This window comes from Canis lupus, chromosome 4 (genome assembly GCF_003254725.2).
Source record: "Canis lupus dingo isolate Sandy chromosome 4, ASM325472v2, whole genome shotgun sequence".
NCBI lineage: Eukaryota > Metazoa > Chordata > Mammalia > Carnivora > Canidae > Canis > Canis lupus.
In genome coordinates, this window is record NC_064246.1 from 39737508 (window position 1) to 39758166 (window position 20659).

The window sequence follows — 20659 nt, forward strand, 5'->3', positions numbered from 1 at the left end:
CTAACCACTGAAGGAAGACAGGAAGAAATCTGATGTGCAGTGGGGACAAACAGGATTTCATTTATTATTTCAATGATTGCCTCAAACCAGAACTGATCGATTCAAAGTAGTTACCATAATATAAATAGATATAATCATTCTTAGTAATCTTTTGTAGGTGTGTGTGTGTATGAATGTGTGTGTGTGTGTATATATATATATAGTATATGTATGTGTATGAAAGAGAAAGGTTGAAATCTCTATTTCCTCTTAACTACTTTTAAATTCAGTAGGCATAAATGGAAAGGTATGACTGGGAATCAGAAGTAGACAAGGAGATGGAAGTGGGCTTTCTGTGGCAAATTAATTTTCAGGGGAGTTGGGTGAGCCTCCATAAAGCCAGCAGATCCGCCCCCTTTCTAAACAACTTCGCATTCAACATGCTTCCAGCGTCAAGTTCATTAAAATAATTTCAAAGCTGTAGCAAAAGAGGAAATGAGAGCAAAGGAAGGAAGGACACATATTCAGAAATAGCTGAGATCAGAAGTAAAATGTCTTAAAAAGGGAGTTGGTCAAGTTGTGTTAAGATTCAGAGAACTTACAGAACCAGTGGTATTGACTTTCTGCAGTAGGGAAAATATAAAACTTTGCACCTACTCTGTATGATTTACCTGAGGCATTTCCAAGCCCAGATCCTGTGAGTCCGATCCCAAACTTTTTTTTTTCCTCGTTTGTAAATTCCTTTCCAGGTTTACTTTTAATTTCAAGATCAAAGACGATTTTCACAATAAATGGCAGGTTTTCCCGGAATGCCTTCAATTCAAATGCTTGGATCGCTGCTTTTGCTTTTTACTTTTTTAAAAATTTCTGTGTGAATCTGTCAAACAAGAGCACAAAGTAACTTCACTGAACACCATTAAAAAGTTGACCTTTCAAAAATGACATTAACAAAGAACACTTTAAAGGAGTCTTATCTTTGCAATCTCAAGAATTTGGTCATTTCTTAGTATCAACTATTCTGAAATTCATCATTCCTCTCTTTATTTGTTTCTTAAAATGGACAGGTCAATAATCAATTGGCAACATTAAAAAAAGAATGAAAACACCCTGACAAAATTAACTGAGGCTTATCTTTTCTTGTGATCTGAAAGATGTATTATACCTAATGTTAGAGTAAAGCTCTTGTTCACTTTATGTTCTATATGAGAAAGTATGTCTGAACCCTTAATTCCATCTATTGTATAATCATTACTACAAAACTAATCTACATTTTGTATCTCTTATAAATCTATAAGAAGAGTAATAAACATCTAAAAGCCAACAATGGAATTTAACACATCCTCTGCATTAAATCACATTCATAATGGCATATGCAACATTATGCTTTAAGTTAGAAGTGAAAGCTGTCCTTGAAGTAAGAATTATTCCAGTAAGTTTTTAACATGTTTATGCTGTGGGGGAAAATAGGAAAATTTCCATCTGCAGAGGGTTTTAAGGGTTAGATTAAGTAATGATGGCAAATCACCTAGCACAAAGTCTTAATTGTGGCAGAAACTTAAATTTAAATGCTAATTCCCTTTTCCCTCCTCTGTGAAGGCCTTAATTAAGAGTAACTAAACAGTTTATATCCACTTCATCATCTATTCCTAGATTAGTGGTCCTCAAAGTGTGATCCCAGGACCAGCAACAACTTGGTTTTTGTTACAATTGCAAAATTTTAGGCTCCAGCCCAGACCAACTAAAGCAGAAACTCTGGGAGTGTTTCTCCCAGTTATATGTTTTAACAAGCCCTCTAGGCAATTCCGATTCTCTCTAAAATTTGAGAATCACTGTCTTACACTCAACACCTTGCTCTCATTCAGGCTAGTTGCAGTATTGTTTCTTAGATTGATGCAAAAAGCCAAGTTAAACCAAACTGCTCCATACGTATCACATCTGGACTAGAGAGGGTTAGAGCAGTACATTGCATCAATTTCAAAGGCCTCTGCAGAACAAGAGATTGTCAACAAGAGAGTCAATAATTGTTCCACTTAATTAGATTAATAAATTGACAGCCATTTCTATTTTCTGGATCTTTGCTAGGCTCACTCCTCTGGTGGGCTGTCATTCCTACCTTGCTGTTCTAGCCTAGGAAACACCATCAAGTGCCTATCCTGGGCCTAGAAACAGATTTAACTATGCATCTCAATCCAATGCCACAGTCTAGGCTCCTGCCAAAGGCCAGTTCTGGTCTGGTTCCGTCTTACGCAGTCTCATGCCTTGGTCCTACTGCTGATATATAATCTCAGTTCTGATTCTTCCCTTGATTCCTGTGAGTAACACAGTCAGTTGCCTTTTCCTTCTTTCTTATTTTTAAGGGGTGGGGGAAGGAAGAAGGAGAGAATCTTAAGTGACGTGGGGCTTGATCTCACAACCCTGAGATCATGACCTGAGCCGAAATTAGGAGTTTGATGCTTAATGGACTGAACAATCCAGGTGCTCCAGTGGGTTGCCTTTTCTAGACCTATTTCTTAGACTCCAAAAAGGTATATGACTCAAGTGATGCAATCAGTGAAGTGGGTCAATATAATCCTGGCCTATAACCTGGATCTGGGAAAAAAGTTTGATATTCTCTAAAACATGAGGTTTACCCTTACTAAGAAACAGGGCTGAAGCCTCAAGAAAAGATTAAATCCTATTCAACAAATACTTACTGCCATCAACTAAAGACACCATCTACCACAGCTTGGTTTATCAAAACACTACAAAAAAATGGCCAAGTTCTAGTTGTAGCTCTCACTTGCAAACTATATCACAGTGGGTAGGTCAATCTTTTTAAGTCTCATTTTCTCATTTCTCGAAAGAAAACACAACTATTACTAGTTTTCTAGGCACCAAATTTTTTTTAAAAGATTTTATTTATATATTCATGGGAGAGACAGAGAGAGAGGCAGAGACACAGGCAGAGGGAGAAGCAGGCTCCATGCAGGGAGCCCAACGCGGGACTTGATCCCGGTCCCCAGAATCATGCCCTGGGCTGAAGGCAGCGCCAAAAGGCTGAGCCACCCGGGCTGCCCTAGGCACCAAATATTTTAAGCCATAAAACTATAAAATAAAAATGCAAAACAGGTAACCCCACTTTTGAAGTTCATGTTACACCACTTTGCTTTAACAAAGATCTACATTGGTACCTGGTTTTGCTAACTGAAAGAAATCCAAAGAGGATTTTTATTTTTATGAAAATAGTGTTACACGTACATTGTGCATTGGACCCTTACAGAGGCAGCACAAGACCCCAAGCAGAGCAGCAGGTGCCCCATTCAACTCCTTCCCTGGGAACCACTCAGCATCTCAGTACAAATCTGCAACAGCTCTGAACTGTGTCTCTGAACATCTGGGCTTTATCTAGATTTGTTTTGTGCATACGTTAGCAAGATGTATCCTAAGGTATCATAAAATCCTATGAGAGGTTATTCTCTGGCCTGGGAATGCTCAAAACTTTTACACATAATTAATGGTAAGTGCTTCTCTGCTTTATGCCATTTCCACTTACGAAAGGTTTCATAGGAGCCCTCTGCTTTTGCATAACAGGAGAAACCTTTAAATTTTTATTTAAACGCTTAACATCAAAACTAATTTGTCAATGCAGTCAGCAAAAAGAGCACTTGTTTGTAGCACTTGACAGGAGACCTGGAATCCAGTTTTGATGCCATAATTAAAACTAAGCAGCCTTATGAATTTGAGCAAGTTATTTAAATTTATGCCTTAGCACTCAATTGAAGAATCATAATTATTCTCCTCTAACTATATTACAGGGATGTTATGAGAATTGAATGAGATATTAAATTAGGATGTACTAATAAAATAAATTTGAAAGGTTATTATCAATAGGTATATTTTGCCAATGCTTTCTTTTGATCCACAGCTAGTCCATCTCAGAAACTCAACATCCGTGACAGCTATTGGCAACAGGGTTAAGTGTTTTAAAGACACCAATTCCCAAAGAGAGGGTATCCACCACGTAAAGAGTTGAGCACATTCTTCTGGGATAGTTTTTTTGTTTTGTTTTGTTTTTGTTTTTTTTTCCTCCTGGGATAGTTAAGGGTCCTTTGTTGCTTCTTCCAGGCTTTCAGGTAGCAGCAAACAGGATGGGGGAAGGGCCAATTCTCCCCCCAACAGAAGGTCTTTTCATTTTCTAAAACTAATGAGCCAAGATCACAACCAATTATCTTTATCTCCAAGGTTTTGCACCCATTTTCCAAAATGCTTGGTATCATTCTATATGCTTATTGTGAAAAAATCAGGGGATCCCTGGGTGGCGCAGCGGTTTGGCGCCTGCCTTTGGCCCAGGGCGCGATCCTGGAGACCCGGGATCGAATCCCACGTCTGGCTCCCGGTGCATGGAGCCTGCTTCTCCCTCTGCCTGTGTCTCTGCCTCTCTCTCTCTCTCTGTGTGTGACTATCATAAATAAATAAAAATTAAAAAAAAAAAAAAGAAAAAAAAGAAAAAATCATGAACAAAATTCCCCACCCAGAAATGGAAGGGAAAGAAAAAATAAAGGTTTCTACAGCAATTACCATTTTACAGAATCTTCCATAATGATATACTGCTCCCAAACCATCTCCTATACCAGGGAAACATATACAAAGAGTACATTAATGTTTAGATGGTCAAATAACAAGTGTAACCACTTGCTTTTTATCAGGATGCCTTCACACTTCTTTGGGCTCAAGAATACCCATATGTTACTCAAAGCTTTGATACTAAAGTTATATACTTTAAAAGCAATGGTCTCATTTCCCAATCTGTAATCTAAGAAATATTTGTTTCAAGAAATGTTAAATGGCTATTCAACAAAAAGGGTTATGAAGTTTGGAAAACACATTAAAACTGATATTCTGCCTTTATGCAGGACTTCTTGCAAACCTTAAGATGCTAGAATGCTAATGTGCATTATAAATCACCAGCAGGTAGCTAGAGGAGATAGAATTTCCCAAACTTACTGGATTCTAAAATCCTCTACCCTGCCCTCAAAAGCAGGCCTCAAGACTAGTGCTATTTAAAACAATGACAACAAAATCACAACACCTTAAAGGAAAGGCTAAATTAATTCCCCTAGTTATGAATTCCTTTATAAAAAAAAAAAAAGGATTTATTTACTTAAGAGAGAGCAAAGAGGGAGAGGGAGGAGCAGATTCCCTGCTGACAGCACGCCCTGGATCACAGCCTGAGCCAAAGGGAGACACTTAATCAACTGAGCCACCTAGGTACCCCATGAATTCCTTTTATTCACAACTCTGGCTCATCAGTTCCCAATAGAGTTTTACAGGTTATTCAAGGGAGAGAAGATTGTTGTCTATCAGAATATTTGTCAACAGATTTTCTGCACGTTGGCTCATTCAAAACTATTCAACAGCAGCTCTCCTAGGCACAGGAAAATATTAACAGAAAACTAGCTCTCTCTGAAACAATGTGATGCAGTTTGGCGTAGGCCACCCCAAAATATGCCACCCTGGCATATTGTTTTTAATTGAAGTTACTGAAGAAAGAGCTAGTCCAAGAAAGACACCGACCCTCCTCTGTCCCCCTGAAAACAAGAAATAAATTTCCCCATGTGCCTTCCTCTACACCTGGGAGACGAAGGCATCCTTACCACCAGAGAGGCAATTCAGGGCCAAGAAGACTGTATAAATAAACCTTGTTATTTCTTCATTAATTTGCTACCCCAAGCCCAAACATCTTTGTCTTGTCAATTCTTTTTTTTTTTTTTTGTCTTGTCAATCCTTAACTCTTATTGCTTCTTTGTCTAAAAGGTATAAAAGCTGCTGGCTTTGGTCATTTCTTTGAATCTCATATTTTGATGAGCTTCCATATATACGAAATTAATTTTTTTTTCTCTTGTTAATCTGTCTTGTGTTAATTTAACTATATTAGACTAGCCAAAAGAGAAAAGAGGAAGTTTTCCTCCCCTACAAATGAAATGGAGCAAATGACTGATTTATGAGCAGCAATGGTGTCACTTGAAGATGGCCACAGCTCAGTACCTTTCATAACCTTTTTTACTAGGTCCTTTCCTGTTTTTTTTTTTTGTTTGTTTGTTGTTGTTGTTTTTGTTTTTTTGGTTCTCCACTTAAAAATTTGTTGAGGCTTACTATGTACATTAGGCAAGGTAAAAGGTGAAGTAAGAGGATAGATAAGGCCAAAGGACTTTTACAAAACCTCATCCATTGGACTGCTTAAACTACTAATCCAAACTTTGAAAGCCAAACCCAAGAACTAACTAGAGTGCCCCAGACAGCTTAAACACATCCAAGAGCCCCTAAATTTTGCCTCTTCTGAATCTGAGGGATTCGGCTGATTTCTGAGAGTCCACATGTTTCTAAAAGGTTGAACAATGTAAACCAATTTATAAATGAAAATGTCTTATGAAAAAGCAGATACTATATATACGATGGCCAAAATCCCTACAGCTCCACTTTTATATGGCACTGGCTTAGGGCACTGTTCCCTTTTAGTTAGCTTAAGGGAACTGGCTCCTCACAATAGTAAGCAGCACTTTTGAGTCACCCAATGTTCATCAGAATAGATGTTAAAAAAAAATTGACACACCCATTAGGATGGTTATTATCCAAAAACTGGAAAATAACACGTCGAGGATATTGAGGAGGATATGGAAAAACTGGAACCTTTGTGCAATGTTGGTAGGAATGTAAAATAAAATGGTGCAGCTGGGACGCTTTAGCAGTTTCACACAAAGCTAAACATGGAATTATCATATGATCCAGCAATTCCACATCTGGGTATATACCCAAAAGAACTGAAAGCAGGGGGATCCCTGGGTGGCTCAGCGGTTTAGCACCTGTCTTTGGCCCAGGGCGCAATCCTGGAGTCCCAGGATCGAGTCCCATATCGGGCTCCCGGCATGGAGCCTGCTTCTCCCTCTTCCTGTGTTTCTGCCTCTCTCTCTCTCCATGTCTATCATGAATAAATAAAGAAATCTTTAAAAAAAAAAAGAAGAAGAACTGAGAGCAGGGACTCAAACAGATACATGCACACCCATGTTCACAGCTACGCTATTCGCAATAATTGAAAGGTGGAAACACCCCTAGTGGCCATTAACAGATCAATGGCTAAACAAAAAATGGTAATACATACAATGGAACATTATTCAGCCATAAAAATGAATAAAATTCTGATCATGGATGAACCTTAAAAACATTATGCTGAAATAAACCAGACACAAAAGGACAAATACTACATGATTCCCTTTATATGAGGTACTAGAATAGGGAAATTCACTGAACAGAAAGTAGAACAGAGGTTACCAGAGGCTGGGAGAGTTACTGTTTAATGGGCACAGAGTTTCTGTCTAGGATGAGAAAAATGTTCTAGAAATAGTTAAACAAGATTGTCAGTGTCCTATGCCATTGAACTGGACCCTCAAAAATGGTTTCAATGGAAAAACTTTACAATGAAAAACATTAAAAAATTTTTTTGAGGTAAGAAATACCAACACATTTATACCATTATATAGTTCACATACTATGGTTTATTTTGATCTTTCATAATCTTTGTTGCTCATCATTTCTTTCATGTGTGCAGACTCCCTGGGTTCTCTCTCTGTTGTCTTTAAACTGTACCAGATCCACAGTTGTAAGATGTGCTAACTGTCCTGACCCTCAAACTTAAATAATTTTTCCTGAGGCTTAATCCCCAAGTAAAGATGAAAGAGAAGAGAGGGGAGGGAAGGGAGGAAAGACCACTGACTTGGCAATTTAAGTTTGTACGGTATGTATATATACCCCAAGAAGCTCCCCTGTTTGGCAAGAAAGACAGTTTATCAGTTTGCCCAAGTTCCTTAGCTGACCAGGACCCATTAGCCACATTCAACCCATCCTGCCATACTTCTTATATCCCACTCAACAATTCCTTTCCTTTTGAAAAGGACACAGCAAAACAGTAAACAAAATAGTTCTACTAAACAATAGTTTTTCAGATGTTTAGTGAATCAAGCCACTACCTGGTTCATAGCAGAGCAGAAATCAGAGATCCACAAATCCCTATACCACTGAGGAAGTATATGCTGCTCATGCAAGGTACACACTGGGTGAATGGTGGGTGCCACATTCTCCCTTTACTATGTGATATAAATCCTATGAACACAACTCCAAGTGAATCCCTGTTCGCTACCCTTCAACAGCAGTTCTCTGGACTCCAAAATATAGAAAATAGGTAAATACACTTCAAACTAGATGATTATGGTTTCTGTCTGGAATTATTAGCAAAAGACCCCCCATTATTTATTTTCCAAACCCTGCTACTGCAGGTCTTGAAGACAGAGGAAGGTAAAGAGAGAGAAGACATATCTTTTCCCTCAGATTAGATGAGAAAAGATGATTTTCCTAGCCAAGCAGTACTCATCATCACACTATAAGCAGATAATGATCCTTTTACCATACTGCTTTGTGGACTCTCTATCCTTGGGTCAATCCAATAGTCCCCTTTTATCTTCACACTCAAGAAAGTTTTAAAAATATGGGGGTTGAGTTAGGTTTGCCACCTTTAATTAAACAAAATAATTACATTTTACTGAGACTCCTGAAGAGCTAAGAAAAGATACTGAATCTCAAAAATATCTCTCCTTAGAATGCAATCTTGGAGGAAGACATAAGACCTCTCAGAATTTTATTTGATTCCTTTCCAAAGGCTTCTGCCCAACTTTAATCTCTTGCCTACAAAGACAACATATGGGAGCTTAGTTAAAACTCTTTGGGAACCAAAAAGAAAGAGCATTAAAACAGGAGTCCGGATCAATGTGAGTTGAACAGGAAGAGATACTTTTTATTTCTTAAACTATCAATTACACAACAGTAGGGGCTTCCTGCAGCATTGATACTTGTCAATTAAGTTGTTTGGAGCAAAGAGTAAGAGCATGGGACAGTTTAAGACAGAACCAAAGAATGCATTTCTAACCCCAGCCACACTTGGTTACCACTGGCAACAAAATATTCACAGTCTATATTTGTATCACTGTTTATAGACTACAAGGCACACTGCTATGCCCTGTCATTTGATAAAAAAAAAACTTGGGAGTAGTAGTTAGGGTACATATTAGCATCACTGCTATCTCCTACCCTCTGCCCAACCATTTTTACATTAACAAAAAAAGTTCAGCAAGGATAAGAGATTTATCTGAGACCATTCAGTAAATGCCTCTGTGCAAACCTATCATAGAGACCATCTCTACTTGCAGTGCCTCTTCTCCAGAAGACTCCCAAATCTACATCTTCAATCTAAATGCATGAATGCACAGAGCCTTGCCACCTGAGAACCAGGTATTTCCATGGTTATTCAAATAGCATGACCTCAGACACAGCATGCCACCTCTCTCTTCAAACATTTCCATTCTGTCAGTAATCACATCATGTCTCAGACATCCAGGCTTAGAACACTGATCTCAAACCTGACTCTTTTTCTTTCTCCTCCCCCAACACTTTGTTAAATCATGCCAGTTCTCTTTAACAAAGATATGCTGGCAACTTACCTTGTACTCAGCACACGTGCATGTATTTGTCTTTGCCCTTCCCACTTTCTCAACCTTTACTTTGACCTCATCATTTTATATTTACCATTCCAATAATTGCCCTACAGATGTTCCTTTCGCCAGCCCCTCTCTTTCCAGCTCTTATGTTCCATTTTCTCCCTAAACAACCACTTCGTATTAGCACTGTGCTTATAAGTTTTCAGCAACTCCCAAAGATTTCTTGGATAATGTTCAAAATACTCAGATATAATGAAACTATCTTTCCAGTCTATTTTCCACTACTGTCCTATAACTCTAATATTAGCTTGATCTTACAATCCCACCAAAATCCTTGAGGTACTTACTATCCCACTTCACTCCACTCAGAATTTCCAAAAGTGAGGCTCTAGCCTTTCATGCCTTTGCTCACAATGGTTTTTCTTTTCCTCCTCCCTAATCTCGTCTCCACTACTAACTAGACTGTAAAGTTTTTTGAGAACAACCATTACATCCCATCTCTATTTCACTACAGTGCTAAAAGCAATGCCTTGTCCAGCACAGGAATCCACACAATAGTTGACCAGTGGGAAATCCTCTAAGACCACAGGTCCTTCTGGATAAGGAGGAGTCAGAGGTGCAACTTTGTTCACATACAAAGAGGACACTGCAAAGAAGTCAGTATTAGTATACAGCTGACCCTTGAATAACAGGTTTGAACAGTGTGGGCCACCTGTATGTGGATTTTTTCCAGTAAGTAGAGTATAATACTGTACATGTATGCTCTCTTCCTTATGATTCTTAATATTTTTTCCAGCTTACTTTATTGTAAGAATACAGTATATAATATAAACAAAATATATGTTAGCCAAATGTTTATGGATAACATCTGGTTATCCATATCTGGTCAACAGCAGGCTATTAGTCAAGTTTTTGAAGAGTCAAAAATTATCCATGAGTTTCAACTGCATGGAGGTGGAGGGGGTCAGTGCCCCTAACCCCCATATTGTTCAAAGGTCAACTGTGTATTTATTAAGGACCTTTTATGTGCTCTGGAATTATCTAGTAGTTAGCACGTTAATTTGAGTCTCGAACCACTGTGGTATCACATGATAAAAACACTTAAAATTGTGCTCCTGAATTGTCTTTTAGACTTCCAGGAAAAGCATTATTTGAATTTCAGTCAATTCTGAAGACTCAGAATTCTCAGAGAGAATTCTTGTCTAGTGAGGAGAGAGTAGTAGAAATAGGGTTAAAATTTATTTAAACCAACTGAATCCAGGCATTGGGACTGATACATGTTACACACTGTTCCCTCTCTTCCCACCCCCATTTTTAATCAAAACAAAATATTTTATGCAGATTAAACACTAAAATTTAAAGAATCATTTAGTTTTCTGAGCTGTTCAGCAGAAATCTACAAAATGTAAAAAAAGAACAGCAGGGTTAAAGACAGCAGCATAGAAACAGACAGTGGTGCAAGCAAACACACTTGAGCCATACTGGAATATTCAAGGGGAATAGCTTTCCCAAGACACTTGGGACGTACCCTAACAACTTCAGCACTGCTGTTTAACCACTGAGCCACCCAGGCATCTTCAGCACTGCTGTTATCAGAGATCTAGGCTCTCCCTTTAACTTTATTGTCTCCTCTCTCCTTTCTCAGATTTGACTTTTCAAACCTAGCAAAAATATACACAACAGTTTTGAAATCTTCTTCAAATTCCTTCCCATTGTGTGAAATGGGCTATACCACTGGCATAGGACTACAGAACAGCTAGTACATGGGTTATGGGCATAAGGCTACAAAGTGGTTGTGAACAGTTTTGCAGTCATTTCTTTCAACACTGAGAAAGGATGGCTGCCTCTTTGGCTCTGATAATCCTAAAGGATTGCTCTGTGAGAAGCAAACTCTAGATAAAAGATAAAAGGTTCTGCATTATGAGTATTTGGAATTTTATCCTGGATTCTTACTTGCCTTCTTTTACTTGTAAATACAAGAATTCTCTGTCTTACTTTGCAGGGATTTTGTGATTCACAATAATATGTGCCCTGAAACAAAAGAGATACTGAATAAATTGTGGGCTATTTTTTATTCTAAGGTTCCTTCCTTGTTATAAACATACTCCTGGAGTGTTGCAGCGACCAAAGTGTAAGACTCAGAATCCTAGATTGTCTAAATTCCACACTCAATTATCACAAAAATTCAACTGCTTGGAACTAGGGTGGATAGGAATCTGTAGGCAACACAGGTGATTTAACATCCCAGCCCTGGCTTCACGAGGGTCAATACCAATTATGCTGGTTTAATCAGCAAAAAGAATCTTTGGATTCACAAAATAATTCATAAAGCTGCAAACTAGTCATCTCTGTACACAATAAAGAACTGGCAAGAAGAGGTACCTGGCTGGCTCAGTCTGTGGAGCATGTGACTCTTGATCTCGGGTTTGTGACTGTTCAAGCCCTACACTGGGTGCAGAAATTACTTAAAAATTTAAAAAAATTTTTTTTCTTAAAAAAAAAAAAGACTTGGCAAATAAATTACAAGGGGGAAGGGCTTCTTCAGAGAGATTACGGCTCTAATTGTTCAAACAACTACATATAGCTTTTTTATAGTTATACTGGTTTCACGAGAGATTCTGGTAGCCTAAGGGAATGAACTTACACAAAATTTATCTTTCATATCCGTAACACGTTCCACAGTTTCTAATAAATACAAACACAAAGTTTATACTGTACTTGTCTCAACAGGATTCACAATAAACCAGAAAAAAGAGATGGACTACTACCCCAATTGTTGGGAAAACAGAACCATGAAAGGAATCAGCAGCTATTAGAGGAAAAGTACAAAAAGTAACAAGAACCTGATCCCATCCTCCCCTCAGACTTCTTATATCCTGCCTATCAGAGGAAAGAATAAAATTCATTTATGGCAATTCTTTAGTTTTTTAACTTGAGTGGCTGGACCACTAGCAACACATTATGCTAAGCCACGAATTGATGCCTACAGAAGGGGTTTGTTCCGCTCACACTGGTATTTTAAATTTTAACTTCCAGCATTTCAGTTGGAAATTTCATATAAAATTTCTGAATCCTGTTAACAAATGCCACTCTCTTGGGGAAAAAAGAAAATCACTGGGTACATATTCCCAGCAAGATCCCTTGAGCTGAAATGAGCTCTCTCTTTAAACTGGCCTGTGCTCTCCAGCTTGCTCCCATCTCCACCAGTCCCATCTTACAGTTGAGGTGCCTGTACTGACACTGTTAAAACCACAGCACCAGCAAAAAGCCTGCTAGTGAACTAGTTTAACCCCAGAACTTTCACTCTTAAGCACTCTGCAACTAGACCTCCAAATAAAAGAGAGTTAATAAGGAGAGAAGTATTTAAAAGACCTGTACGTGAATGTTTATAGTAGCTTTATTCATAACAGCCTAAAACCTGGAAGGAAACCCAAAATGGATGGACAGATTGTGGTACATCCATACAATAACAAGTACTCAACTGATACTTGAAATGGCATGAAATCGAAAAAGCATTATTAACATTAAAAGTAATCATACTCAAAAGACAACACATGTTCTATGACTGCATTTAAATGAAATTCCAGGAAAGACAAAACCATAGCAATAGGAAGTAAATCAGTGATTTGGGCAGGGGTGAAGCAGGGTCACGAGGGAACTTTTGTGGTGATGGAAGTGTTCCATATCATGACTATAGAAATACTTTAGATGACTGCCCAGGTTTGTCAAAACTAAAAATCAGGTGAACTTTATTTTATGTAAATTATTAACTACTCAGTAAAGCTGAGGTGTTTAGAAAACACTAAAACTACCGAGAAGAGTACTACCATCTCTACCTGGGTAAGCTTGGGAAAACTTCAGGTAAAGATTTGAATTGGATCTTCTCACGTAACAATTTTAAGATGCATAAGAAGTAGAAAACACAGCATACAAGTGGTTATATTCTGCACTGTAGCCTATGAGAAATGGCATCTCTGAACACAAAGTAAAATGCTTCATAAAAGGAAATTCATAGAGATGGATAATGAGTACTGGGGAAAGGTATCAAAGATAAGCTGATCTCACAAGATTTCCCAAAAAGGAATCAACTCAGACATACGTTGCTATTCAAATGTAAAGAAGCTGACAGTGTGAAACAACGTTTTTATTTTTTATTTTTTTAAAAGATTTTATTTATTTATTCATGAGAAAGAGAGACACAGAGAGACAGACAGAGGGAGAAGCAGGCTCCATGCGGGGAGCCTGATGTAGGACTCGATCCTGGGACTCCGCTCCAGGATCATGCCCCGGGCCCAAGGCAGGCACCAAACCCCTGAGCCACCCAGGGATCCCACATTTTTGTTTTTAAATAAAACAAAATGGGACGCCTGGGTGGCTCAGTGGTTGAGCATCTGCCTTTGGCCCTGGGCGTGATACCGGGGTCCTGGGATCCAGTCCCATATCAGGCTCCCTGCAGGGAGCCTGCTTCTCCCTCTACCTATGTCTCTGCCTTGCTCTGTCTCTCATGAATAAATAAATACAATCTAAATAAAAAAATAAAGCAAAATGAAGAGGAAAAGTCAGAGTCAAAAAAAGGGGAAAAGAAACCCAAAGGGAATAAAGAAAGGGATGGAAACCAGAAGGTGAGATAAAGGCAAGGGACACATTAGATCAGAATAAAAAGTACCTCCGTACTGATATATTACAGGAGAAAACAGAGGTGTGTCAGGCCTTGATGAAGGACTAAAAGAAAAAGTAAAAATGATGGGAAAAGAGACCATCTAATCAAAGTCAGAGCTACAAAGAGACCAGAGACCTGATAGTGTAGAGCAGGCCTAGGAGAAGTAGGATAAGAACACAAAAGAAAACAACAAAAAAAAGCCCTTTCCTCGGAAATCTCACCAAGGAGTCTCCTCCTCCTCCTTCACCTACCCCCTCTCCATGGCCCCGCCTTACTTACTTACGTAAGCCTTCTCAAATCCAAGCCCACCCTAAACATCAATATGTACCTTTTTATTTTTTTAAGTAGGCTCTATAACCAATGTGGGGTTCAAACTCATGACTTTGAGATCAAGAGTCGCATGCTTCACTGAGCCAGACAGGTGCCCCACATATAGCTTTTACACCTCCTTGACTGGACTAGAACTGGTCTTCAAAACCCAGTTCAAATGGACCTTTTCTGTGAAGCTTCTCCAACCTTCCCAGGCGGAGTTAGTAGTCCATCTTTCGTATTTTCAGAACGTGCTGTTCTAAAAATTATCCTACTATTGGAACTGCAAGGTCTTGTTTCCTCTATTAGTCTGCAGGCAATTCTAGTAGAGGATTCAATAGTAAGGACGAAAACCCTTACTAATAAGCATTTCAAAAAACTGTAAAGTCCTTTTATAAGTAGGAAATTTTACACATCTTATACAACACAAGTAAGCTAGAAGCCTTACTGAATTCTACAGTGAATCTTCTGAATGAGTTACACATGCCCCTACCCCTAGTTCCTCCCCATACCAAAGACTTTTCCTGAAAGTTTTATTTTTGTAATGCTTTAAATTTCTGTTGAATGGCAAAAATGTAATGGAGAAGGCAAACTGCATCAAAAATAGCATACAGCAAAGAAGAAAATTCCCCTCTAAAAACAAAAAAAAGCACCTTAAACTCTCAAAGACAGAATATTACATACTAAAGAAAATAAATGTACAAAAAGAATCTGAAGAAAACTGGAGGACACAAAATCAGCAAGTTCATAATGCTTTCATGGGAAACCGTCCACATCAACAATACGTAAAACACAACTTTGTAACAAAAGATGTAAAAAAGGGCTTGGTGTTAAAAGGACAGAATAGTAGCATGATCTGAGTAGCTGGGAATTAGTGGGGAGATGAGTGATTTAAAAAGTTGTTTGGGGAGGAGAGTTCCATTCCAATGTAGATTTTGGAAGAAAAGTCATGAACTGGTGAAAAACCATACAAGGTTTGGCTAGCAAAGCAATGGGATGGTACTGCAGTCACCATGTATCATAAGAGTCCCCTGCAACAAACTCTTTCCATGTCCTCCCCACTGGGGTAAATTAGACTTATTAACAAGAGTGATTTTACAGTGCCTCCCCCCAAGATGAGAAACACTGCTATATAGATGAAGAATTGTTCCAAACCTCTAAGAAATAAGAGGTTCCACTCACATTTGCCAAACATTCAGAGATCTAAGTGTGCCAAGAGCTAATGACGAATCCAAAGGACAAAACGCAGGTTTGTGTGTGTGTGTGTGTGTGTGTGTGTGTGTGTCTGTCTGTATGCACACGCTTAGAAGGAATATTCAACAAGTCTAATGGAATGTATCTGAAAAAAATTGACAAAATAATTCAAGGGAATTTCAGACATCATCAAAATAGCTTTTCCATAAACCTTCTCAAAAGAAAAGGGTCAATTTTTAAATGAAGGCTTTTTGTTTGAGCAGATGGTGATTAATTCCTCCCTTCTAAGCCCAACATCTCTACTAATAGTGGACTGACTTATTACCTTCCAGATAAGCAGTTTTTAACAATACATCCATTTAAGAATTTCTTACGTAAATGAAGCACTAAAAGGTGTCAGGAACATGGGGAGGCACTGGGGATATAGAAATAAAGAGGCAGAATCTGACTTCAAGTGGCTCACCAGGCAGATGACATAAATGGATAAGTATCATACTGTGGTACAAGCGCTAATAAAGATAAACTTAGGGGTGGCCTGGGTGGCTCAGTAGGTTAAGTGTCTGCCTTCGCTAAGGTCATGATGGTCCTGGGATCAAGCCCTATGTTGGGCTCTCTGCCTAGCAGGTAGTCTGCTTTCTACTCCGCTCCCCCCCCCCCACGCCCGCCCCTCCAGCTCATGCTCTTTGTCTCTGAAATAAATAAAATCTTAAAAAAAGATAAACTGAGAGACAATTAAAACAAAAGAAAGAAAACTGAATGGAGATTTGACAAGTGGTTCCAAGCAGCTGGAAGTATTAGCATATTCAAAGTACAAAACCTTGAGAATACAATAACTGACAATTTCCCAATATCCCTAAAAGATAGAAAACATCATTAATCTCTCCCATTACAAATTAATAAACTGAATTACCACAGTAATTCAGACAAATAGTAGGTGAAATAGAATTAGAAACAAGGTTAACAGGCCATATAATGCTTTTCAATCTTAAGAGGTCAATATATTCCTTCTCAACTGTCAGGCTTGGACTTAAAAGCCAGTTCAAGTCAACAAAAGTGGAGGATTAACACCTAGAAACAATGCACAAAGCTATCCATGAAAAAATTAAATATTTGCCTATGTAATATTTTAATGTTTTGGCATCTCTGCTTCAGTTGGCATTAGCACCACTTCACATTTTTCCAAGGAAGTGGACGGGTAACAACCTGTATCTTTTGGGATCTTGTTTGAAAAGGTATCCTACCCTATTTAGGTAATTCTACAAACAACTCAGGCAATGGCACCATCAGTGTGGCTTCTAAATCAACTGTATGCTATATATAAGAACTAATAGTATTAACTATTCATTTGCCTAATATCTCTTCAAACAGCTGTAAACAGTTTTGTTAGGAATGATACACTAATTGTAGTTTTAGACATCAGTAAGACCCTACCCTTGACTATATTAAGGTTCTTAGGTATCATATCTTAAAAAGCAAGATTTTCAATTGGAATGCATTGAATAAAATAAACAGGACTTAATATTCCAACATTTGCTTTAAAAGATTTTCCAGGGGCACCCAGGTAACTCAGTGGGTTAAGCGTCTGACTTTTGATTTCAGCTCAGGTCCTGATGTCAGAGTCATGTATGTGACTGGGTGTGGAGCCTACTTTTAAAAAGTAAAAAAAGTAAGCATTTTTGTAGGAAAACATCTTTTTACAAATGAAAAAAATATATATAATACAATGCTGTCATGTGCTCTTATTCTAAAAATTCTTCAAGGCAAGAGATAATATACATTCTACAAATGCTCAAATTACTACCTGAAGTGCACGTTTACATGTTCTGCAATATCTTTACATCTAAGTAATTAAAACCTAGTGGCTGATGTCTTAGTACAGGGGTTGATAAACTACAACCTTCAACCACAGCCTGTTCCTGTAAACATATTTTATTAGAATACAACCCCAAACATACTATGGTTGTTTTCATGCTATAATTTGCAGAGCTGAGTAGCTGTGACAGACTACATGACCCACAAAGCCTAAATACTTACTTTTGACCATGAACAGAAAAAAAATTTGTCAACTCCTATCTTAAAATCATCAGACTAATGACCTGACAAATTATGTCTAGCCTAAGAGTTTATCTAGCCTGGAAGATTGAACTACTGAATACAATCAAAGAGAATTCTTCCCCCAAATATCCAAGTCAAAACTCACAGGGAAACAAACCTCTGCTGATTAATTCCAAGTCATATAATTGTCAATTCTGACTACACACTACACTTTAAAAGCAAATGGTGGATTTAGTTTAAGTTATATTTAAGAACTAAAGTCTATTAAAAAACAGGGGTTATATTTTTACATATCATTCTTAATAGCACTGAGTCAAGCATGTCAAAAACAATATAGAAATCGACAAATCATTTATTTACCGATTTTTTTTTCTCCAGTTAACCTAACAGGAGAAAGTGCAAATTCTCAAATACAGTCAACTCCTGAATGCCCTCTGCACGATACCCTAAGTGCATCAACAAACAGCCTGGTACCCTTGACAATACCGGTGCAAGTCACAGGTTGCAAAGTGATGTTATCATAAAGCCACATCAAGCATTTAATGAGGCTGACAGGATGTCAAAATAATCAGGAAACAAAGTAAAATAACTGATTTTCTAAATATTCATACCATTTCCCCCTTCATCTTTGGTGTTTTCCCAGCTATTTTGGATGAAAAGAAAATGGTAAAAAAAAAAAATATATTTAAAAGTACAACCAAGTGACAACCCGTTTACCACGGATCACCAGATTTACATAAAAGTCTTATTTTCTGCTGTTAAAAAAGCAGTCAGTCAGATTTTGATCCTATTCCTCACCTGCAGGGTAGTCACAAGACAAAGTCCTAAAAGAACCTTCAGATCTAAATAATTTTCTCAAGGCTCAGTTTTCTTACGAAGTCGATTCACATGAGCTACAAATTTACGTAGGCAGGAAGGGCAAATTACTACTAGGACCAGGACTAGAAAGTGCGGGGGCGATCTTTAGAAGGTACCCTGATGAAAAAATGGAAACCCCACCCAGCTGTTAACAACTTTCTCGGCTTTTTCTAGTCCTGGTTTTCCGTGCAAAATCCAGAGAAGCAGAACTTCCTCCTCACTGCCTGTCTTTATGTGAGGCCTTGTGCCGAAATTCAGACCGCTAGTTACCCAAGTACCTTCTTAAGGCTCAAGCCCGCTCAGAAACAGCAAAAGGGTTTGCTTTCTTGGGCTAGAGGAGAGCAATTACAGGGTTTGGCGGCCGTGTTTGTCAGGAAGGGTAGGGCCGAGAAAGAGGGAGAATCCAAAGATTGAGCTCCATCTAGTCCCAGGAACCACCCCCAGGGGCGGCTAGACTGCCCTCGGTACTTCCCTGCCTCCTCTGCTCTGGAGGGGAGAGCGGTGGGTCGGGGTCTGGCTCCCCTGAGCTACTTCCTGGTCCGATGGGACTCGCCTTCGGACACCCGAAACGCCCCCGGCCCGGCTCCCTCGCCCTTTGCCCTGTCTCCTCCCCTCCCAGTGACCCACCACCACCGGTCCCCTCCCATCTAACATGGCCGCCTCGCCCGGCCCACCCCCGGCACAGCCTAACCAATTGGGGGCCCCGCGGCACCGCCTCCCCCGCGGCCATTGGCACGGCAGCCTCGGCCCGCCTGCGCCATTGGGCGCCACGGCCTGCCACTCCGCGCTGAGGGCTCCGCCTACGAGCCGCTTCAAGCTGCTTTGAGAAGACATATAAACAAATCCCGGAGGGAGGCCCCTCTAGCCCGTCTCTGGGGCGGAGACGGGAAGGGGGAGCGGCTACCCCAGAGACACCCCTGCCTGGGTCCCCTTCCGCCCCCCGCCGGCGCTTCCTCGCCTCTCCCCTGCGCGGTTCCAACCTTCGTGGCCCCGGCCCTTCCTCACACGCCCCTCTCTCTCCTCCCCCGCCAGCCTCGCCTCCCCTCCCTTCTCCGGCCCCTCCCACCCGCTCGCTTCTCTGACAGGCCGGTTGCCGGCAGCCACGGCCCCGGGCTCCGAGGCAGCAGTGAAGGGCCGGACGGCCTGGCAGGGCAAACGCCTGGCGCTGCCCACCCCTGGCCTAGCTTGCCGCCCACCCGTGGGTCCCCTCTACCGCCGCCCCGCGCTTTTATATAACTGCCCCGGGCCGGGGCCGGAGCCGGGGCCGGGGCCGGGGGTGGGGGAGGGGACCCGGAGACCCCGTGACCGGCAGGCGGCAGCCTGAGGCCCGCGCGCCCCCAGAGTCGGCCCTGGTCCCAGCCGCCCCGCGCCGGCCCGGCTCAGAGCCCCGGCGCTGCCGCCTCGTAGGCCAGCGGCCCTCCTCCGCCCCCCGCCCGGCTCGTCCCCCAGCCCAGGATCCGGCGGGCTCCGGGCGGAGAGCAGCGGAGCTCACCTGTGGGTGCGGGGGCGGCTCAGGGGCTGGGGCGGCTTCCGCTGCAGGGGCCGCGGCCCCTCTCCATGCTGCCTCGGTTTGTTTTGTTTATGTCCTTCCTGACGGGTTCCCGGAAATCGCGTGACTCGCCCCCCTCACGTGGGCCGCGGCGAGGAGGAGGAGGGAGGCGGAGGCCCGCCGGCCTCCGGCCAATCGCGAGGCGCCCTGCGGCCCGGCCAATCAGGAGCTCGGCCCGGCCGGCCACCTCTGTCACGTGACGCCGGAGGGGCGGCTTGCCGGGAAAACCAGGAAGAGGGGGCGGAGCGGGGGCTCGGCGCCTGCCGCGGCCGCGTGGGCGTGGGCCGTCTTCGATACGGAGCCACACGCACGTTTGCAGACCAGGTTCGTTTACGAAAGCGCTCCCACCCGGCGTTTATCTGATCTCGCGGCTACACGGTGAGGCCCGCCGTGGCCGAATACCCATTTATATTTATGTTTATGCCCACTTGCATTAACATTCTAGGTCCAGTGAAACTCGAGGGGGGCTGCGGGACCGGAGGGCACTGATTTGGGAGCGGGACTGTTGCGGCTGCTTTACCGAGGTCCTCCACA

General features: G+C 41.0%; 1 protein-coding gene across 2 annotated transcripts in view; it reads right to left on the reverse strand.

Moving 5' to 3' along the window:
- Positions 1–20212, reverse strand: part of CREBRF (CREB3 regulatory factor) — a 57635-nt gene extending 37423 nt beyond the window's left edge. The window contains exons 1-2 of one of the 2 annotated variants that reach the window (XM_025434261.3): positions 20069–20212; positions 651–856 (exon numbers count right to left, since the gene is read on the reverse strand). In XM_025434261.3, the coding sequence (XP_025290046.1) occupies positions 651–659 (9 nt within the window). In that variant the 5' untranslated portion in view covers positions 660–856; positions 20069–20212. Of the gene's footprint in view, positions 1–650; positions 857–18516; positions 19186–20068 lie in introns of those variants that run through there. The other variant, XM_025434262.3, reaches the window with a different exon arrangement.
- Positions 20213–20659: the final 447 nt, after the last annotated feature.